The 24,427-nt window shown below is 38.3% G+C and overlaps 1 protein-coding gene across 14 annotated transcripts in view; it reads right to left on the bottom strand.

Moving 5' to 3' along the window:
- Positions 1–24,427, bottom strand: part of LOC131439036 (potassium channel subfamily T member 1) — a 440,000-nt gene that overhangs the window by 168,412 nt on the left and 247,161 nt on the right. For 2 of the 14 annotated variants that reach the window (XM_058609551.1, XM_058609554.1), the window contains exon 1: positions 22,425–22,560. The exons of the other annotated variants lie outside the window; for them this stretch is intronic. In XM_058609551.1, the coding sequence (XP_058465534.1) occupies positions 22,425–22,495 (71 nt within the window). In that variant the 5' untranslated portion in view covers positions 22,496–22,560. Of the gene's footprint in view, positions 1–22,424; positions 22,561–24,427 lie in introns of those variants that run through there. 14 annotated transcript variants of the gene reach the window in all.

The raw sequence follows: 24,427 nt of genomic DNA, 5'->3' as shown, positions 1-24,427 counted from the left end.
AAAAAGACACCCGGGTAGCTACTTAAAGTCTTCTAGCAGACAAGTTTCATCGTCCATTACCATGCAGGAAAATTTCGTCAAATATCTGGTCTCTTCTGAATTCCTTCTGGTGGGTCCTGAGATCCGTTTTTTATTCTGTTTCCAACCTTTCTGGCTGTTGTCAAACGTGTATCGAAAAATTCAAGAAAATAATGGACAGTACTTGCAGGAAAAACAAGATTTTTTTAAGTTTTCTTACTGACAGATCCGGATTTTCATTGCGAACGCCCACAATTGCTCTTCGCACTTGCCCTGTTTTCGATGCCATCAACGATCTAAAATGCTTGTAGTATCATCAAAAATTTATTTTACACAATGAACGTCTGTCTGCGAAATATTTCACGCGTTGATGAAGTATTTCGAGAGATTTAGGGGTGGCCAGATTTTATATCAACTTTATTTACTTATTATTTTATCTATCACAGTGAAGGCACAAGTTCAACTATTTAAAAAAAATTGAAGACAACCAAGACGTCTGGAACTGAAAAGAATCGCCATATTCGAAAAAGAGACATGTGACGCGGTAATTTGAGCTCACCGCCATCCAGGCATTAGAAAACTAAATTCAAAGTTTGAAGTTAGTAAAAATAAGCCTGTGAAATTAAGAAAACTACAAACAACAAAGCGGGACACTTTCAACGGAAGCGATTAGAAACGCGAATGAATTGAGTTCACCACAACCACAAAAAAAAACATATATTTTCCAGATTGGACGCAAAAATAGATAAAAAAAAACATTCTTTTGAACAATGAAGAATAAATAAAATCACTGTGTTTATTTAAAAAAAGAGTTTAGGATTTAAATATGCCTCTAGACTGATCCTGTCCGAAGAAATATACTATCAACCTCCTATTGGACCCCAGCCCCTGTGACTATTTAGGATATTCGAAATAAAAAAAAACTTAACAATAAGAATGGAAATATTTTTTATATCCAAATATTTACTCTTGCTTATAAAACGTAGAGCTTTTTAAGGATCTTCGAATATTGCAAGAAATATTACAGACGGTTTATATGAAAATAAGTTGACAAAAAAGTCTAGGTAAATTACTTGGCTTTGAGCACACACTAAAAGATTTAAATTCATTTCAGAAACAGGACGTCAAGCCGAAATACTTGACCGATTTGAAGGATTGTTAATAGTTTTCGCATATCGAGTGAATTATTGCAGACAATCTGATTCACATCCTCTCATTCTGCTACTAACGCAGAAGGCGATAGTACCGAGTCGACTCCGTTCTATTGATTAGATGTCACCATAGATTCAGTGAGTAAGAACTTAGTTATATAACCTTTTGACGACCTGACGATTCCAAAAATAATGAATAAAAATCCCAAAATTGGATATTATTTTACTTCGATTTTTCGAAGACTGTTCGACCGGTTTTCACAAACTTAGATTCAAGTGAAAGATTTTATCATCCCATAGATTGCTATGAAAATTTATATGGATCCGACCTCCGGTTTTGGAAGTATAAAACTTTTCCAACATGTAAAGTTCTGTCCAGTTAGAACTCGGAATCACTTATTGGCACGGACCTGGACTATCAGATAATGAAATTTGCCAAAAAAAACTGATTGTTTGGTAAGGGATATGCAGCTGCGGAGCAAAGATTCAGGCTCATCGAAAGATTTCGGGCAATAATGACACGGAAGCCTAAGAAAAGTGACTAAGATTCGACTCAGATGACCAAAATGTGGAACAAATGTGCAAAGAAAGATGATTCCTGATGTGCGCAGCGTTTGATTAGAGCAATCAAGAAGAAAGTGCGAATTTTCATTACCAACGTAGAGAAATGATTTGTATTGATAGTTTTTTCCTTAAAGTACAGTGAATTACCTTTGTTTTGGTGTATTAACCTTATTTAAGCATCAATTGGTTACCGAGATACAGATGATATTTTTATTCCGAATTTTACTGCCCATACTCGCATATCAGTAACATATCGATTTTCGCCAATATTGAGTTAGCTTGAGGAATGCAAACTATCCTCAATATTTTCTCAGGAATTGCAATAAAAGTTGAGGGTTTGTTCAGTAAAATGTAAAAAAAATATCAACTCATGTCTGTCTCATATGTGAAGTACCCTCTCTGCGCCTAATTCGTATTACTGTTTTTGAATTAGTTGATTTTAACATCAAAATTTTCTAAATAACTATAAAATTAGTTAAAATTGAGAATTTACTTTGCTGAAAAAACTCTTATTTTTAGAGAATGTGTTTAGTTGGCGAATATTCTGGACACAAACCAGCAATATTTCAATCCAACACGAAATTCTCATTGATAACTAATTTTGTTATTAAAATCAGAAAATTTGTTTCTTTTTATCTATCACCATTATTACTGAAGGACAGCACAAAGAAAACAAAAATGAAATTGGTTTTATTAACAAGTTTATTAGTAAAAAAAACTCATGAGAAGTGTCAAAGCAAAACGATCCATTAAAAAGCTAAAAGGGACAGTCTTGTTGAAACTGCTTGCAAATTGTGTAGATGTTTTTCGCATGTGTTACGATATATCCATATTTAAATATCTAAACCGATGTACAAAAATGCCGTAAACTCTTAGTGGAAAGCGTATTTATTCAGAATTTGTTGCACTCTAGTTGTATATGTCAAATGATGTTTTTGTATCTTCCAACCTGCCGGGATACGCCGTCCGTTGTACTACTTGTATTCGGTTTTTGTTTTCCGAGTGCTCAAAGTTTTCAGTGAGAGAGTCGATTTCGCGAAGTCGAGTGAAGAAAACAGCGGTTTAGAAGAAAAATTTTCAAAAAGAAGTTTATGTTTCGCTTATTGCTTTTCTCCAATACAACCTCGTATTTATACCTGCCAATATAGAAAAGATAACCGCGACTGAAATTTTTTTCACTACTACAGTGTGCCATCTAGTGGTTAGTAGTCATTACGGTGTTAACGTTTTTTCGGCGACAGAGCGCCATATAGCTGCAAATGGCAGAAACCAATTCAACCATTTATGTTGGTTGAAAACAACGTTTTATTTCTCTAATTCAACTAAAAAATTAGTTGAATGGATATGAAGTGTGCCTTAGCTAATCAATGACAGCAAGTTTAATTGGTGGATTCAACTGAAAAAATACTCATTTCAACAAATATTTTATTATTATTAAGAGAATTAGAATTAAAAAATCTAAATTAGCAAAAGTAAGATTTTTTTAGTTGTCTCAAAAAATAACTAACTAATATCAGAAAATCAACTGATTTTTTCGCCAAAATGCTGAATTCGGTCTTTCCGTGTTATTTTCTCGACATGCCGATTTTCCATATGGGACTGATATGCAAGTATGGGCAGTTTAGATGGACATAACTTTCGATCCTATTAGTTGATGGCCAAACTAAGTAATTTTTGCTCTCATTTTGGTTCTCAGATTTCGGTTCCAGAAGTACCGGAAGTAGTGGTCAAATGAATGTATAAATAGTATGTATCAAACCAACCGAGGGAAGTTTCCGATTTCGGCGCAAATACTCGACACGGGTACGTATCGTTTTGATTGTATTCGTATGTCGTTTTCGCTTGAGAAAACTGAAACTGACGCAGGGTAGTTTCATCAAACAAAAACTTTTAACGAAAGTGTGTTTGTTTCGCACTAAGCAACGGAGGTTTGAGCAAACCTGATATAAAAACCAGATTCAAAATTGACTCGATTTTCAGTTCAACAACGTCAAAACTAGGTTCGAAACTAGCTTCAAACAAACGGTTTGACAGCAGTCAGGGTAGAAACTGAGTTAGGTTTGCGTGAAACTTTTCTCTCTTTAATGTGGATGTGGTGAAACATGACAAATCCAAGTTGGCTGTCGCGAAGACAACGGTCTTCGGTAACTTTACTTCTGCCGTCGTCCTTCCTATCACAATGTGTCAATCCTTCATCCGATCCAAACCAAAAAAAAAAACAAAACCATTCTGTGAGTCCGTGGGCTTCGGCCGATCCCTCCAGCTCAGACAGTTCATTTTCAATCCTCAGGAGAGCAAAGTCACACACAGAAAAATTCCCAGTTCAAAGTGCGAACGAGCCAGAAAAGTTCAAGGTTCAGGTCCGTTTTTGGGAACATAGTGAAACGGAGCGTTGAAATACATAGTGACAGTGACACAGGGACAGATAACAAAACGTATGTATAATCAGCGCTACGCACAGCCGATAGCGAAGCCCTCTTACCTTGAAATTGCGTGACAAACGACGGACAGCATGTGTGAGTGTGGGCGAGTGTGTGTGTGTTTCAATGTCGCACTCGGTGAAAGTGATCCATCAATATTTGAGCCCATCGATGGTTTGGGTTTTCTATTGATTCACGATAGGCGTCATCTATTTTCATTAGCTTTAGTTTAAATTTGGTCCTGCTGCGGTTGGTTGTTTGCCCGGGTGTTATTATCCGTCAAAAACTATGAAAATTTAATTGCTTGGCCGTGAACTTATCGGTTGAAGTCGGCACGTGAGATAATTTGCTTGAAATACTACCCCGAAATGTTGGGGAAAGCTGAGGTTGCGCCGGTGCTGGTAATCCAATTAATTACCGTTTTGATTGCTTTCCAGGCTAACTTTTTCTATGCCATTTGGTCGGACGACAACTTCACTACTTTCCGTCTTGCCACAGTTTGACACAGAGGAAACCGGAAACCGGGATGAAGAGGGGTAGCCATTTATCATGCTGCTGGGAAAACTCGTCCCCGTCCGGAATGTTTGCTTACTTGACTTTGGCGCGGACGGCGAACAGAGGAACAGGAAAACTCCAGCCAAAAAAAAATAACTTTTAAATCCTAGTCAACCATCGGTTAAATGTGTACATATTTACATAATTAATTCGTTTGTGACGGCGTCGTCGTCATCATAGTCCCGCGTCGCCAGCGTCGTAGTTGTTATAAAATTACAAGTCAAATATTTCCGGTGACCCAATTTATTCAGTGGGAGGAGGGAGGAAAGAGAGGGCAGAACCATTTTCATTACACTGCCACTGTCACAACTTTTCAACTGGTTGACCTTCCATTGAACGGAATAAAAGCGTAGAAGGAGGAGGAGGAGGAGACAGAGTGACAGCAAAGTTGATTCCATCATCACAAGAGGGAATGACGGAGAGACGGTGGACAGACATTCGAATTTCAATATCGTAATGTTTTACCAGCCGAGGGTTTCACCGTTCGAACTTGCTGCTTGAAGTGATAGGACTGATTTCAACGTAATAAATTAGGGATTCTATTTAGAGCATCGTCGAAGCAGGCGACGGCGGCGGCTTGACAGCAAAGCGACGGAAGTGCGACGTTGGATGTGGAACAAGTAATTCCTACGAACGGCGGCTGTTTATGTTTTCTGTGCAAGATTAACAAATGTTGGAAATTTAATACACGAAAATACCTGGAGCTTCGCAAACTTTTTGCTCCATAATATTCCAGTTCCTGTTCAGCTAACAAATTCTCCGGCACTGCCGTCGGATATGCTTTGCTTCAACACTCCGGAGAAACACTGAAATGTGTAATTAATCCTTACTTTTCGAACATCGTTTTTGCGTTCCGGACAGGAAACGGAAACTCACACGACTCATGGCTGGAGTTGGTACCCACGGGATTACGTCGCTCAGTTGGCATCCGAGGGTCTCGGAAAAGTTCTGGTCTCGCCGGAAGCTACTGACATTTTAGTCTCGACGAGGGAAAATTGCTACTTGCTCGTGACGGTCGGGATTTACTACCCAGCGTAGATTTTTAATGAGATTCATTCGGCTCAGGAAACAAAAGTGTTCCCTTTACGGAATCCGCTTGGGATGTGCAAGTCCCGCACCATGAGAACTGTGTTTTGAATCCAAAAGTAATCTACTTTTCAATTCGTCCTATCAAACCAACGAGATTTGATTTTCAAAACCATTTTTTGTCACTATTTTTTACCTGGAGCTGTTATTTTTTTGTGCTACATCGGAATAAAAAATCCAAGTACGAGTCAATCTGGAGACGATGACGACGACAATTTAGAAGGCGGAATCCTGTTTACCATAAAAAACGAACCGTCGCAAAAATCCGCAAGCTCCGGAAACACGCACTCAACGTTCACTTACTGCACACCAGGACTGCCGCGGCACGACAGAAGCAGCCTGGTCTTGGCTTCGTACCACCGCAATGGAAATTCAGTTGTTGGGCTTACTTAAGCTGACCAACTCTTGTTGGTTTTTGTTCGCATACCGTCGTGCGGTTTGAAATTGTTAGTGGAATGTTGCTTCAGCCCGGATGTTTCGATTTTATCGTAAAGCTATGTCCATTTAGAATCCACAGTAATAAAATCATCTGCATCTCGGTAAAGAATTGACGTACAAAAAGCATTAATAGATCAAAACAAAGGTAATTTACTGAACTTTAAGGAAAAAATATCAATACAATAAAAATAATAAAAATTCGATTTTTTTCTTGATTCCTTTCATTAAAACCTTGCACACCTCCGGAGTCAACTTCCTTGACACATTTGTTCTACGTTTTGATCACCCGAGTCGCGTCCCAAGTCGTTTTTCCCACGTTTCTCAAGCTTCCACTTTAATATTGCCCAAAATCTCTCGATGGGCCGGAACTGCAGGCAGTTTGGTAGATGTTTTTATCGATGAAATCTACGTTATTATCGCGGTACCACTGGATGACTTCCCGACTGTAGTGGCAACTCGCCAAATCTAGCCAAAACTTCACGGGATCTTTATGGGCTTTAATGAAAGGTAGTACGCGATTTTTGAGGCATTCTTCCTTCGAGCTACAGCTTCGAGTTCATCGTCTTATTCGTTACGAACACTTTGATCTTTGCTCCGCACCTGCATATCCCTAGCAAAATTAGCAGTTTTTTTGGCAAATTTGTCCATAAAAGCAAGCAACTTCGCAGGAACATCTTCTCGTGCCGTCGAAATGTAGAATTTTTGGCCAGGAAATCCATGTTGACATTCTTGATACTTTGTCAAAACCTGCTGGTACAATCTCCGAGCTCGAGCTCTTGTGACGAAACTCTGCTTCAAGATAATTTCATTATCTTTATAAGGAAAGAAAACATAGCTAAACAACAGATTTTAGTTAACCCACCAAAAAACCTTAAATAAAAGTTTTAAGTTTTAGATTTTTGAATTCAAAAAACTGGTTACGAATTTTACATTCCAAGTTTATTGTACATAGCTAGCCAATACTTCCTCTCATGTTTCTGACAATTCACGGATACTTTTTGACTAATCAGCCAGACCATTCAGTATCAACCGTAACAAACTGTAATCGAAAGGGGCAATGTTTGGGTTATACGACGGGTTGGGTAGATAGGGTATTTTCGCGTTTCTAAATATGTTTGTACCAGTTGGGCAACCTAATGGACCAGCATAATCACGTTGCCAAGTTACTTTGTCTCATCAGCTGGTGCAAGAATGATTCCGAGGGGCTGGGATCCACTAGGAGATTGATAGTACCTAATAGCTCTCTAAGGATGCCGTGTGGAATCCGGCGGAAAAAATGAACTAAGAATAGATCCACTGGATTCCTGCTTCCATGTCGTAAAAGGCGACAATTGCACGAGTTTCTTTTTCCTTTCAGTTATTAGATATTTTCAATATCTAACTGATTCAAATAATTCACTTCTGATTACTCTATTTTACTAAATTATCTCTTCATTCAACCTATCAATTTCGGAGAAAAGTTTTATTTGGAATGTTTTCTTCTTCCATGTTATTGATTGTCTTTCAGGATTATAAATTGAATGATAAAAATCAACTAATGCGCGAATCCGTTGATATTACAACCTTAATAACAGAGATAACATATATCGGTATATTGAATACATAGTAAAAAAAACACTTGATATTAATATTTCAAACAATAAATTGATATTTTTCTCGGTAGCCGGCTGCCCAGATCAACCAATATAACCAAATAATAATTTGAATAAATGATTAAAACAATAAAGCGGAAATAATAAAGAATCCACCAGCAGCGCGATTTGAACCAATAACCATCAGATCACAAAGCACGTCAGTTAATCGATTGAGCCACAGAAGCCCATAATAAAGAATCAAGGCGCACGTGAAATCTGTTAATGATTTTATAACAACTGTTTAGAATATGTCAATGCAATCGTCGCGCGCGAATAATACCAATACTGAAATTTTTACTAACAAATATCCTTCTCCCGTGACACTTGTGGAGTGCGCAGTAGTATATACGGCCTCTAGTAACAACAAGTGTTGGACTAACATCCCTTCCCATTCCTTAGAAGATCTACGTTCGGGCCTGGCCGGCGCCGGTACTGATCAATGATTTCTGGGATTACCAGAAGATGTACATTGAAGGATGATTTACCAGTCCCAGGTCGGATCATCTAGAAACTCCCTGTACAATTTCAGCTAATCCCGATCAGTAACGGAGTAGCAACCAGGGGTGGTCGCTCAAGCTCAAGCTCAGCTGGTGCAAGAATGATTCCGTTGGTCCTGAACCAGCGTTACCACTTTCAACTAGTTGGATAAAGTACAGGAATCGTTGTAGGGCTGCGTCAAAACATGTCAGCTATTGGCACAACTTGCAAACTTGCGCTCAGACAAAAGCATTTCTACGAGTTTTGAATCTAAAAATGTCAAAATGTCTACTGCATTTTTCCAAGCATAATTGCAGGATACTGATTAGAACTCTGACTGGTGATTGCAAACTCAATTATCACATGGCTACGCTGTATAGTAGCTGAATATTGTTCGTGTGATTTGTGTGAATGCGATTATGGTATTTCATATTATCTGATATGTAACTGTCCCGCATTGAAGAAACTACGTATCCGGGTTTTTGATTCTCCATACATGGTTGAGTCTGTGCATGCGGAGCTTAAATTAAAGGATATTCTATCTTTTTTATCCAATGTGGTAAGGAGCTATAGTCACAGGGTTCATCGTTCATCCTGGAGGGAATGAATTTTTTCTGTATTGTTCTTAATGGGTTTTAGCAGATTGTTGTGCATCTCTCATGGAGTGTCGAATTTTCCTCTGCTCATACATACTGCGAGTCGTTCTGCATTCTTCTGGGAAAGCAGAATGGTGCCGCTTTTGAAAAATCTCCAAATCCTCTCGGGGGTTGGAGTTTTTATTAATTGTGCATTTTGGCACTTACAGATTGTTCAGCATCCTTTCGGGAATGCAAAACGATTTGTTTCTTTATGTTTTGTGATGTTTTCTCACCTCGCCCACTTCATAATTCCCTTCCATGTTCCTTTTATCCTTCCTTTTCCATCAGGAAATTGATGAGAAACCATGCAAGACACAAATCTTCCAATAACTAGGGCAACGTGCCACTTGCACCAATGAGTTCTGATTCCTGATTCCTGACAGTCGTTTGATCTTCAAACTTGATCAATGGCCCAATAGGTAACTTTCAAACAAGCCTAAGCTTGCGGAAATCGGTTCAGCTAACTCCCAGAAAATTAGGCAGCAAAAAAAGTCTTCGAAATGTCAAGCACAAGCAGATATTCGCCCTTTTTCTGAATAACGTCGTATCGATTTCACGATCGTATTTCTTTTGTACTCCTAATAACGGTAGCAAAATCAAAGTTAGCTAGGATTCGGGGCGATTTTCTGATCTTGTCGAGCTGGAAAGTTAAATGACTGGAACAAAAATGCAGTTACGCCATCTATTAAAAACTTATTTATACACCTATCTCATACGCCATAAACTATTTTCTCTTTAAAACGTCCATTTTACAATTTGTGACTGCAAATTGCATTTTTTGTAATTTGACTTGAAATTTTTAGGATCGGTTTTATTCAGTGTAAAATTCGATTAGTAATTGTTTCAGTATTTTCATTCGAAAATTAGACTTATTTCGAGAACATCAACAGTACAAAGAACAATTTTTTGGAGGATTTGCCATTGTTCTACTCTAATTATTTGCAACAAATTGGTAAACAAGTTTAGTCCTTTTAAAAAGATAGTCTAGATCAAGTTACAAATAAAAATTATGATTCAGATTGAAGCAATGTGACATTTTAGGACAAAGTCTACATGTCCAGAAAGTTTCATTCAAATCTAAGAAAAGTCTGCCAACTGCGATTATGATTTAGTGCGAAATTAATCATTTTAAGTCAAGCATATAATGAATAATTTTCAACAAACGACAAAATTTTTATTTAATAATTCATCATGTTTTGAAACCCTCTCCGTCAAAAATTCCTGGTTACGCGCCTGCAAAATGGAGAAGTTTTGTCGTGACTACGACTTACTTTACTATGGGGTGCCTTTCCAAAATTTATCCTCTGAGAGAGTGATAAGTTTTTGATCGTGAATATCTCTTGTTGTATCTAACGAATCAACATAATTCTTACTACATGCCATCGGAAATATGATCACAATTTTATGATAAAATTTTCAGATGTGTGACATACTCTCAAATAATTCAAAATTTAACTATTCTAAAATGTTTGGTATAAACGAGTATCAAAGAGGACAATTCATAAGGCGCGTTTGCCGTTCTCGTATTTTTAAAGCTCATAGCTCAGTGTTCTGTGAAAGGATTTATATAATCTAACTACAAATTGAATCGAAATTTTTCAACTTAAACGTGTATAGCAACAGCATTGAAGTATTTCAATAGTACACTATTGAAAAACCTGTCTCATTTGACCCATGTCAACATCAGCCAATCAGAACGCGTTCTGATGAAGAGAACAAAATATCTACTGCTGTACAACAAATCGTTCGAGGAATATGTTCCGAATAGTGCTTAATATCGTAGTGAGTTCCTCAATTTGGTCCTTCTAAAAGACAGGAATGAATCCCGTACAGCATCCTGATAGTTTCTTTCAATGGAATGCAAATCCGAAATGAAATATCAAAATAAAATTCTATATGCTGCTATTTTTATAGCCGTTAGGACCGCCCATTAGTGAAAAAGCTACATACAAAATCACGTAAAAAGAAACCTCTCAACAAAAATTGGATCAGTTTGGGTTCTATCGCCACTGCGAGCAGATGTGTTTTGTGTCGTTTGCAAAGCTAGTTTCGCTTCCGACAAGAGCGATTACGTCACAGCTGCCAGTCATTTGCATTGGTGAAAAAGCAACGGTGGGGAGCAAATTTTTCTAAACAACTATTAGGATTTCCTGCTCGCAAATCGAAGGGAAATATCCTCAGTTTAGTGCAAATCTAGAACTGTTTGATTTGATTTGTGCACGTTTCGCTGTGTGAAATTCACAGTAATCTAGATCAAGTGAAGCCTTCTTTGTTTTGCGAAAAATGTGGAAAAGGTGAATGTTTGCATAATTCATACAATTGATCGACTAATTAATATTCGGAAGTGTTAAGGAACATGTCAGTTGTTTTCGTATTCACGACATCCAGTTATGTCTCTGACATTACCCACCCGCCATTTTCCATTTTTTTGTAACTTTTTTTTAGAAACATATTTTTTGCAATGAAAAATTGTCTGCAATTTTTCAATATTTGATTGAATCTAATGAAAACCCTCCACTCCTTCTTTAGAAAGGTGATAGAATTTGCTGAAAAAACAAACAACTTTCGAATGGAACCTCGGAAACCCATAGTGTTATATACCATTCGACTCAGCTCTATGAAGTCGGAAAATGTCTGTGTGATTTCAACAAGCTTAGGCTCGTTTGAAAGCTTCTTTTGGATCATTGATCAAGTGGCTGTCATTTCGGATTCAGGATATAAATTCGTATTGGTGACGTAACCGACAAAAAGGCACTTAATTTTTAACCCCTCAATTCTCTCGAAGATGACTGAACCGATTTTTGCAAAGCTAAGCTCGTTCGGAAACTACTACTGGTTCATAATACAGGTCTGATGTTCAAATGGCTGTCACTTACGGTTTCGATGATACAATGGCATAAGTGACGTAAACGTCAAAACTTATTGTGGTTTGATATTTTTGCATATAGATCTACCGATATCAATAATTTTATGGTCGCTCGAGACTGAAATTAGGCTGTGGGTCGATCATATGGCTGACACGTTAAGTTTCGGAGATATAATCGTGCAAGTGACGTAATCGACAACATTTTAATTTTTTTCACCTCTCCTCTGTGTGACGAAGAGCAAGTGCTGTTTTCCCCCTTGCAGCGCGTGTTTATTTTCTTTCACCTCTAGCATTGGATCGAACCAAATCGCTAGGGCAGAGCTCTGAAATTCTCTGAGGTGGATGCAGATATTTCCACCGAAGTGTGCACGCCGGTGAGCGCTCTGGTGTACGGTTCGCATAAGAGAAGCGTGCGTCAGCAAAAATTCAATTTATCGTAGAAATTTCGCATTTTCTTGCTGTGAAGAATATTTTCGTAGCAAGGCCAGTGCTATCTTCTACAGATTAAAAAACAAATCAATCAGAAGTGTTCGCTCACCAGAACGCACCAGTGATCATCTGGGTGTATTTAGGCGAGAACGCGTGAGAGCGATTCATGCGAAGAGAATGTGCTTCACCTCGCGCCAGCTTCTATAAACACAATCACACACTCAAAGCCTGTCTATTCGACACTGGGAAGATGTACGCTTTCCTTTTTGTGCGATGTTCGTCGACGGCCTCCTCAGTGTTGAAATGAAACTTACTCGATGGTGTATCACTCTAGTGGAATGCCATCACTGCCTATGATCACGTTCAAATGTATTATTGCTGATACGCGTGGTCTGAGAAATGTTACGATTTGAATTTGAAGTTTCGGAAATCCAAGATGACGACTTCCGGTTAATTGAAATTCCATGAAAATATATAAATAAAATTGCATAACCAAATTTTCGTCAAAATCTTTTCGGTTTGGAATTAAGGGGATGAAAGATTTGAGAAATGAAAGCTGTGGCAATTCATTTTCATGATGATCAAATATTTTCCGACGTTGCGTTGCGACAGTCCACAAGTGACATCATTGGTCTCCGATAAGTACTTAAAAACGAACAAACTGACAAAGGACACGCGTTGCCACAACGAACGAACGAACGAAGTGGTTTCATACGGCAAACCAAAAACCAATTATTATTATTGATACGATTATTTCGAATATCCATCGTCCAATTAAGGATGTGACATACATGAAAGCAAAACGAGGAAAGAAATAATAAAAAGAAAACTGTTGCTCATGGTTCGTCCCGAGGAGGGAAATTCGAAGAAGACACCATGATAGTGCTTAAATTATTGCTTGATCCGCACAACGCCCGGTTTCACGCTCATTCACATAAACTCCAAATATACGACGTTTCTCCCCTCCGGCAGAGAACCAGTTATGAAAGGAAATAATATACATTTATGACTGCTGGTAATAATAACTGCTTTACTGCTCTATTGCTCCGTCATTTAGATAGTTCATTAGCCATAGTTCAGTGTCCGTGAATCGTCCTCCCAGAATGTACACGGTGAAATAAAGAACAGTTATCTTACATTTCGACAGCGAAACTGCTGGGTCCCTGGTCACAGGTTCGGAACAGGGATGCTCCATTTAATACCACTACTACTACTACTGCTGGAAAAAGGACACGGAAAGCATGACTTGACACGGCGTACGCACGACGAATGCATAATTGACATCGAGACAATCTTCGACGGACAGCTCAACGAGAACGAGGGGAAAATTTTCGGGGTAGAGGAGGGTTTTGTTCTGCTGACCTCCTTAACGGTATTTAATCGAGTCGGATAATGTGAGTGTATCGACTGCGGACCGGCGGAGACCGCATCGTGTTCAAACTTATCCGATTGTATCGATTCAGGCGTCATTTTGATGAAGGTTTTCCAGACACGGTGTCAGCGTTAATAATTTTTGTTGTTTGGTTCCCCCCCACCCAAAAAAATGTCACATTTCGAACGACACAAGGGAAAAAAAAGTTTGGCGGAAAGTTCTTCAACTAGTGGGAATTACTTTTAACGGTTTATTTATGTATGAGAACATTTTTTCTCGCTCGAACTTGCGATTCGAGTTCACTTTCGTACTCTCCAGGGTTCAATGGAGAGTAGTTTATTATTGTGTTACGTCGTAACTTTTCATAGTCAGTTTTCAGTGTCGACTGCTATGGGGAAAGATTGCTCAATTTGCTATCTGCGGTTACGTGAACTGTTCATTCTACGTCGTGGTCTGGACCGTAGGTTTCATGTGACAGTTTTGCTCAGACGATCCACACATCCACAAAACACTCGACGGAATCAATTATAACTTGCTCCGATCGAAGCCGATTCCAAAATTTCCAAGTTCTCCTAACAGAAGAATGAGCCAAATTCGTTGACAGAGCACACAAATTAAATACTTATTTCGGAATGGTCGCCGATTTAAGGAATATGGTAGAAGTTTCGTGATCTGAAAGTACAGAAAAGCGAAGTACAGAATTTTTCGAACAAATGTACATTAGCATTTAGTATTAAAGCTTGCTTCATTTAGAATTGGAACAAACTTTTGCTTATATTGTGGCGCTCCTGGTGGACGGATTTGGAAGTTCTTGGCACCCACGTGTCGGGAACTTTGTCAGCTTCACGTATGATTTTTGACATTCCGCAAAACGACTGTACTTTGTAGACAATCAACATAGAAGCCGAAAGAAGTGAAAAAAATTGTGCACAGATATTTGGAAAACCCATTGTGGTCTGCATCTAGGCTAGCTAAACAGCTGAAATTGCCCAGAAATATAGTATGGCGCGTTATCAAACGGTATAAGGAAACATTGACGACGATTCGGAAGCCTCAAGCCAATCGTCGGAGTGGAACTGTCGACCGGAAACTGCGTGGTAAGATTTTGAAGACGATTAAGAGGAATCCTAATCTGTCTGAGCGTGATTTGGCCAAAAATACTCGGTGCTGCCTATAGTACCGTGAGGAGAACTCGACTCCGGGAAGGAATCAAGTCGTATCGAGCTAGCAAACAGCCAAATCGAACCATAAAACAGAATAGTATGGTCAAAATTCGTGCTCGGAAACTATATGACCAGGTGCTGACCAGTTCGACGGGTGGCTTCTGATGGACGATGAAACCTACGTCAAGGCTGACTTCGGTCAAATCCCAGGTCAAAAATTTTACTTGGCAACGGCTCGGGGGGATGTTCCAGCCAAATTTAAATTTGTTTTTGCCGACAAATTTGCAAGAAAATTTATGATTTGGCCGGGCATTTGAGCTGCGGCAAAAAAACGAAAGTTTTCGTTACAAATAAGACAATGACATCGGAACTATACCAAAAAAAGTGTCTCCAAAAACGAATTTTGCCGTTCATTCGATCCCACGACCATCCTGTAATGTTTTGGCCAGATTTGGCAAGCTGTCATTACAGCAAAGCCGTTTAAGAATGGTATGCAGAGAAAGTGGTCCAGTTTGTTCCGAAAAACCTTAACCCACTCAACTGCCCCCAGTTCCGCCCTATTGGGAAATACTGGGCAATCATGAAGAGGAGACTCAAGGCAAAGGGAAACGTTGTCAAAGACATCAATCAGATGACGACCTGGTGGAATAAGATAGCTAAAACGATGGACGAAGAAGGTGTGCGCCGCCTACTGAGCCGTGTTACAGGAAAAATTCGAGAATTCCTTCAAAACCGTGACGAATAATTCTATCCGTATTTTTTCTTAAAAGTATGAAGAAAACGCTACATTTGTATAAAAAAAAGATCTTGAATACAATAATAAATAACTGAAATACAGGCAATTGTCTTTGTTCCAATTCTATTTGAAGCAAGCTTTAGTAATTATTTGCTGTCATAATACGACATTAATATGTGCTTAGTGGTTACCTGGGTAGTTCTCCAAGAAGAATTAGTTAACTGGAGTTTTTTTTTTCTAAATATTGGCATAAGTGACGTAAACGTCAAAACTCATTACCGTTCAATTCTCTTGTACATGTATTACCCGATATTAATAATTTTTGGCTCGTTCGTGACCAAAATTGGACTGTGGGTCGATTTCGACAATCATATGGCTGGCACGATGAGTTTCGGGAATATAATCGTACTCGCATTCAAATGTGTTATTACTGATACGCTTGGCCTAAGAAATGTTACCGAATATGTGACATAAAGTTCCGATGAAAGAGAAAGGCATTAGCACACCACTAGGAGGAATTAGCCTTTTTGATCAATTATTCAAAAACTAGACCGATTTTCGAAAAACCAAAAACACTTAAATTTTCGAAATCAAATTTACCATAACTAAGTATTCTCAGAATTTTGAAATTTTGCTTTGCCGAGCCGTAATTGGTTTTTGAAATGTATAAACGGTTACTGTTCCGTCCCACGGGGATGGTTTTTGAACTGAAGAGTAGTGTTTGTAGCAGAATTTCACAAAGAATCTGAAAATGTCCAACCCATACGATAGATTAATGTGGTAAACCTTCTCATCAAAATAATAAAATGTATTCTGGCAACCCGGTACAGTTTGCACATATACGAGAGAGTACAAGATAAATACGATGCGCAAAGGGAATTGAGCGAGCCACGTGGTCGATTTAGAACTCAACACGTGGCCCTGTGTCCTCAGACCTTAAGAAATTATTTACAAATATATACCGCGTAATTTGATTCTATCCCTAATTGTTCATGGCCTACTTTGACAAAATATATAACCATAACTTTTTTTCTGAAGAGATCAAGAGTTTTTTTTCTTCTACAAAGGTTTAGAACTATTAAAAACTAGCTGACCCGTCGAACTTCGTCTCGCCCAAAAATAATTTGTTCCCATTTATGTGTTCGGAGAGCAGAATTGTCAAACGACTAAGTGGTTAACTTAACCTACAATCAACGGAATTCGACAGCCATTCGCTTTAGCCAAAAAAAAAAAAGAAACATCACCCAAAATTAATGTGAACATGTGTACAGCTTTTAAGCATCGATAATGTTTTAAAAAACGTTTTCTGTACGTTCAAGTTGCCAAAAAGTACCACACGTACTTTAGAGTTCTAATAAAGTGGATATTTTTAGATACGAAGGAACTTCTGGTACCTTGGAGAGACGACGCTTACATTTTAAGTTGATATTGAACTTACCAATTTGAACGAACGCTCTCTAGCAACTCTTCACCCGATTCAATCAGTATCATCAAAGAGAGACGAATATCATCTCAGAAACAAAACACCTGCATGGCCCATTTAACACAGAATGGACACCGGTGCGAAAACGATTTTCTCTCGACGACCCTTCCGAGCATCACGGGTTAACACGTTGGGGTAGGGATTCGCTCTGAAGCAATTCTCGTTTTGCGATCCGATTCTATGCGGGCAGTGGATAATTGTGATAGAATAATTTTACTATTGTCGATTATCGCAAAACTGCATCTATTTTGGTAAGGGCCGTGAAATATTCAAAGTATGAGATGGAGCAAAAAATGTAGAAAAAATCTTTCACGGTTCATGCATTGAGAGGCATCGAGTTCTTGTAGATTGACGATGTTGTATACAATTTAGAGAAATAGTATCAATCCATCTTGAATATTGATATCTAATTGCCACTTATTATGTGCGCTTCGTGTAATCTAAAATTCAATAATCATTCGAAAGCAAAATGCAAGGAAAATCTCTTATGTCGTTTTCGCTTGAGAAAACTGAAACTGACCCAGGGTAGTTTCATCAAACAAACACTTTTCACGAAACTGTGTTGATTTCGCCCTTAGCAACGAGGGTTTAAGCAAACCTAATATTAAAACCAGGTTCGAAACTGACTCGATTTTCAGTTCAACAGCGTTGAAACTAGGTTCGAAACTGGTTTCAAAGCTGACTGACAGCTGACTTTTTTTTTTTTTTTTTTTTTTATCATAAAACCTTACAGCGAAGCGAAATATGCAACTTTATGCAGCTGATTTTTACAAAATTTATAGGAAAAGATATGCCCAATACTATAAAAAAAATCTAAGTAGAACTCGATGGAACTTTTTTTAGGCCTTTTCAAAGTTAGTTTTAGTTATTGAATTACGACAACCCCCTTAAAACTAGTTTTCTAATCATAACAAGTTTTTTTTAATCCTTACTTTGTTTGGAATAGTTGTAGATAACAGTGATGTCCGAGCTCAGCACACGAGATGCTCTATACCTGCAGTGTGTGCCTATTAAACTCGTGTGCTGTGCTTTTCAAACCAGACTCATGAGCGTGTGCTATTTGTGTAGTCCACCTACTGACAAGAGACAATACAAGAGCGGACACTGTGTGCTTAAAAATTATATTATATTATTTAAAAAAAAACAACGGACACTCAACTCAGCTCGTGAGCTAGCACATGAGTCAGCTCACGAGCTAGCTCTCCATTCCAGCTCATGAGCCAGCAGATGAGCCAGCATCGCGAGCTGGATCTTCGAAGCATACGACTATCGATCTAGTAGAAACACGGCACACGAGCGTGTGCTTCAGACTTCGTGTGCGTGTTTTTGAAAAGGTACAGTACACGGACTGTATGAGAGCTGGCTCGTGTGCTGGGCCATCACTGGTAGATAATATAAATGTAGAAGGTAATGCATAGGTTTATTCTTTTCTGGAAAATTCATACATCATTTTACCTATTTTTACCTAGGGAACCTTGTACCGAAGCGAAATATGCAACTTAAGGCAGCAAACTTGTACAATACTTATAGGATACTTATTTTCCAATGAGAATATCCTGAGTACTACTCGTGTAATTCATTTTCACTATGGCCATGCTGAAACCATGAATGGTTAAGGAACGGAGGGCGTCACGCGTTTGCTATTTCTGTAACTCACTTTTGCAGTGAGCTTAGAGATGTGCAATCCGCTCCTGAGCTATTCCAGTGAATCGAATCTTTAAAGTGAGCTGGTAGCTCACAGCTCTTTTTAAAAGAACCGCAGCTCACCAGTTCACTGCACTGGTAAGCAGGTATGCCAGGTTCAGAGATTAATCTGGGTTTTACAGATTTTCAACCTTTTGCACAGATTTAAAAAATAGCACAGATTTTCACAGATTTCTGAAAATGGTCGCAGATCTACACAGATTCTGAAATCGATCACAAATAATGGAAATTGATCACAGTTTGCACCAAAAACTACAGAGCGGTAGGAAATAGTGAGACCTTTTTTTTGCTTACCAAAATGATTCCGATCAGCTATTATGGAAACAGGGAAACGTGCACAGACAGATTTTGCACAGACAGGTTTTTGGCTTGGTCACAGATTTTTGAAAAATGATCTGGCATCCCTGCTGGTAAGGTGGAAACAAGCTACAAGCTGAACGGATCTTCGGCTCTTGAAGAGCGAGTTCTAAATGAGAAGAAATGTGTGGATGAGCTTTTGTTCGTTCTTCCAAATGTGTATCTACCCTTCTTTAACAGATTGAATGAGCCATTGTCAATAAGAAATCTTACCTCTCACTCAGTAGGCTAAGGTACATTCAGGGATGACACTTTTGCAGATATTCTCAAATGTGACATAATAATAATTCGCAGACAAGTTAGTTCGCATAGCATTGTTCTTTGTGCATCAATGATTTCGATCATGCATATGAAAGAAAAACGGAGTAAGAAAAACGGCGCAAAAGAAAACGGCGCTCGAAACAAACCTTCAGTTCAATCTAAATGAGCTGATGAGCTGATACATTGAATCGACTCTCTTTAGTGAGCTGATCGGTTCGGAGTTGCTCACCGGTATGAGCTGTTTCGCACATCTCTATTTGAGCGTCACACGATCAATATATCATCTTAAAAAACGTGTTGCTTCGCGATAACTCAATTTATTTACACGTTTAAAAATGAAATCTCTTCGTAAAGGTTTGTACTTTTACAATACTTTTTCATATTTTGTTTGGAAAACATTTTTTTAATATGTATTGAACTTTTGATAATTTTTCGGATTTTCAATATTTAAAACTAACTTTGAAAAGGCCTAAAAATTGCATTGAGTGCCACTTAGACTTTTTCTAATATTGTTAATTGTCAAAAAGTAAACAAAACAAAAATTACTACATGTTGCTTAAGTTGCGCGTGGGAGCATGAGCTTGCTTGTTTTTGCGTGTTTACGCGCACTTTGTAGTAGATACTTAGATAATAGAGGGAGATTCTACGTAGATAAATTAAAAAAAAACTGTTTTTAAAATATATCTCAGAAAATAATTTTTTTACATTATTTATATCTTCAGCAAAAATACTTCAAATGTTTTTTTCTTCAAAATGAGATAGAAAACAAAATTTTTTTTGTGAAAAAAAAAAATTATTTTTATTCGAAATTGGTACTACCCCCTTGACAAAAATTAAGGTGTCACTTTCAAAAGAAGCGTGAAATAATCTTGTAAAACTTCTTCGAAGACACGTTAGCTCTTAAAAGTCAGAGAAAGTCAGTACAGACTTTTGACCGCCTTTTTCCAGTTTTGGACCACTGTGCGACGGTTCGTTCAACTAAATCGGATAAAAATTTGCGCGCATTTTATGACGCTACATTTCACCTTAAATGATGGCATGCAACTTTTAACATACTTTATCCTATAATTCCGGAATCGGAAATCGAATCAAGAAGAAATTCAGGAACTTTCTATGGGATCATGAGACCTGACATTTTAATCTTATTTGGGCTGTGAACCATTTCGCGGTTAATTTTAACTTTTGGTTGAAATCTGACACTTGAGTGGTTATTTTGTGTCGAGTAGTTAAATTTAACTAAAACTGCGGCCCATTTCAAAATTTGACAGACGGAAAGTTATTTGGGTTTATTTACCACTGGAAATATTTTCAACTGAAGAATTAATATTAGAATTTTCATTGCAAAATTTTTTTCAGTGTTGGAAAATAACCATCGATCTGTCAAAAATAACCATGCTCTCGAGCAGGGTTATTTTTGACAACATCAAATTAACCACTTGAGTGTCAGATTTTAACCAAAAGTTAAAATTAACCGCGAAATGGTTCACAGCCTTGGTGAAAATCGGTTCCATCTTCGAGAAAAGAAAACACTTTTTTGTACATTTTCCGCCATAAAACCGGAAACGGAAGTCGGATCCAAATAATATTTAGGAATTTTGTATGAAACGATAAGACCTTTCATTTGAATCTAAGCTTGTGAAAATCGATTTAGCTATCTCCGAGAAAAGTTGGTGCACTTATTTTCACATTTTTTGCACATTTTACTCCATAATTCCGGAACCGGATCTTGAATCCAAATAATATTTAGGAATTAGCTATAAGACGACAAGCCCTTTCAAAATCTGTTCAGCCATCTTCTAGAAATAATCGTTAAAAAAATCAATCGGATCAGTGTTTTTGTGAATAAATTAAATCAAATTGTTAAGAAAAAAATTTATTTTCGTCGGTAGTTTTGTTGTTTATCATTTTTCGAATGAATGATATATGAGACACTTATTGGACTCAATTGAAACCATCATTTTGCTGAAAATGGTATGTAGCTAGGCTTTGGCGCTTAAGAGTTTTATGACTTTTTCAATGTTTTCTAGGGCGATTCGAACATTAATTTTAATGAGTTAAAATGTCGCTTGAAATTTTGCTTTGTAGTTGCCAAGTAGTCTACCTGTTTCATTATTGCCCACTATTTTTCAAATGGGCGGAATAGAAAACCTCAAGAAAGTTGTTGTCAATAGCTGCAAATACCTTGCGCTATTCTGAAGTTTTTTTGCAAACTAATCGAAAAAAAAACGAATTTAAACGCAGAAGACGACCGATTTAGCTAATTTCAACGATCTCGCGGTTTCGAATCGGAATTTCGAAGTTGGTGTTTTCGAACTTTCGACTTACATCAAGTACAACTTCTATGAAACAAAATGAATCCTGTCGAAATGTTTAGCACTGAAAGAGATGACATTTACTATGATTTCTCTATTATCTGTATTGGTTTATTTGGCTTAGCTGTTTTAGCTGTTCAATTGTTTATTGTACTCGAGACTGATCAACGATCTAGGCGTTTTTTATTATTACTTTGTGATAAGTTCATCACCTAACTGGGTTAAAAATATATTACGAGAAATATTTTCACTTGTTGTTTTTGTTTTTCAACAGAACTAACTCTGCTTTTAAGCGAAATTTCATACCTGAAATAACTTAGCTTGAAATGCTTCTCTTGCATCACATCATATCGATAGATCCGAATTGAATACGATAGAAAACCAAAACTAACCTAAGTAGGCTCTGTAATCGTAACCTTTCTCATCAACCCGCCATTGGTGATTTTAACCTCTTACGTGAGTCTACTAATAGCAGTAGGCGATGGTACCATTCTCTTCTCCGTCTATTTTGATGCCATCTTTTTTCGATCACTAGTGATTTCGTGTTCGGACTTTTCGATTTTCATGTGATAGGGGAAATAAATCAATAAAAAATACGAACAACTCTTTTAAAGATCACAATTCGACGTCCTATTAACTACGATGCCTTGTTTTCAGTTTTCATGGAAATTATCGGTTTGCTAAATGTCGCTGACATCCTCAACTTTTTGCTCAAACATAAATCTTCAAATCGTAGTAAAAATCGGAATTTCCCCCGTACCTTGGAATTTTATCGTAGGAGTCCCATGAGGTTAAACAATTGTAGGATGAGTGCCGACTGGTTCCTGCCATAATCCCTTGCGCTGACCCAAGCACCGGCTGCTGCCAGCAACCGACGTTAATTTGTTCCACGCTTACGGAGCACAGCTACCGCAGTCACTAGCGGATGCACACACGCACACACGAGCTGTGGATGGATTGCTGTGCCTTTCGGCAGGCAAACTTTTCACCAACTTTCCCGGCAACTGCCGCCACAACCACCGTTGTACCACTGGGAATCGTCACCGGTGACGGGGACCGCCGCAGGACCGCACCGGATTGTCGGGTCCGGTTGGAGGAACGAATCGATTTGATGGGTACCACTTTTATCCGAGAGGCATCCTGCACTTGAACCACTGCGGCAGAATCCGGCTGCCAGTGAAATTCGTTGACGTTGATGTTTGCTGTTGTTGCTTCTGTATTCCGGAACAATCGAACCACAGGTATGGCGATGGTTATCCGAATGATGGTTTCCACTGTCACTGCCAACACGCGCCACCTTTCGACGCATATTGCGGCCTCGGCCCACCACGAAGCGCATCCACAATTATATTGCTTTCTAATTGCATTTGAGATCACAATCGAGAATTTTCTAAATTTTCACACTAATTCACTTCCACGGTCACACAACGAGAACGGATCACATTCAACTGGCACTGAATTTCATTTTTGGTCGATTATTTTTGGTGTTTGAAAAAAATTGTTGTTCCCATTTTTTTTTTAATTATTTAATTAATTTTTTTATTTGCACTGTTTGGCAGAAGGGACGGCGGGATAGTGTTCGAAAGGGAGGACACACTGGAACTCGCACCGCACTCCGGCTATTCTAAGCTAAGTGTGTGTGTGTGTGAGTGTGTACTACTATTCTGCCAACGGAGGATAGGCAGGTCAAAGCAATGTTCACACGGTAACGGTCTTGGACTAACTGTGAAAAGTACCTTCCCTTACTGTTTACACGAGCAAACGAGTGCCAGAGCCACCGCCACAGTCATCACCCGTACTGGGGTTAGTCTGACGAGGCAGGAAGCTTTGGTAATCCAAAGGGCGGCGTAATTTATGCTGCTACTTCTGCTACCACTCTGGGAGCACTATCGGTTCGAATTCCTGCTCTCAGGGATGAAACCACAACGTGCGACGACGATAAACAAGCCGAGAGAGAGAGCTTCGGTTGGACGTGAGAGTGAAAGCTTTTCGTTTTGGGTTCTGAGAGAAAAAGTGGAAAGCTTTCCTACGATGTTCTCTTGTAGCTGTCACAAAAAACAGCACGCTGCTTGGTGGAAACCAGTGCTACCGGATCGACAAACACAAACGAAAGCTTGTAGCTTACTTGAGAGGTTTAATTTTTTTTAGGACCGGTATTCAGTGGTCGGCGATATGAATCAAAATAAATAAACTAGTTTGAAGGTCGGACAAAAGAAATCGTTTACTCGACACTTTTGTACCGATCAGCGAGACAAGTAACGAAATTAGTCAAATCTGTAAGCTATCTATCTTTTGCCACAACGACTACATTCTACACTCTAGTTGTACATAGTTGTTTGAAACTATTTTTCGTTAAGTTCGACTTTGTATACTTTTGTACTGTGCATAAGTTTTTTTCGCATGTTAGAGAAGGGTTATTTTTAATCGTTATAGGGTAAGGGCTCCCTATTTCATCTCAGCTCCAATTTCCTTCACCTCATAACTTTGAACATTAATCATATCTTTAAACGTACCTGAACAAAACTGTGGAACGTTTTAAAACATTTATTCTAGGTTTGACCACACTTTCCAATTGAAAAAAATAGTTAAAAAAAAACCTTCAACGATCGCTTTTTTCATTAAAAAAAACTCACTTTTTGATTTAGGAACAACTTTCGTCTGAAGTTTTCCAATTCATCATGTTTCTGATTATCTACTAATCGATTTGTCTCAGCTAGTAATTTTCGATTTTATAGCTAGTAATTTTCACTTTCCACTTGTTTA

Source organism: Malaya genurostris, chromosome 3, assembly GCF_030247185.1.
Source record: "Malaya genurostris strain Urasoe2022 chromosome 3, Malgen_1.1, whole genome shotgun sequence".
Classification (NCBI taxonomy): domain Eukaryota; kingdom Metazoa; phylum Arthropoda; class Insecta; order Diptera; family Culicidae; genus Malaya; species Malaya genurostris.
Note: the sequence above shows the minus strand (reverse complement) of the source record. Positions and strands in the feature narration are given on the sequence as shown.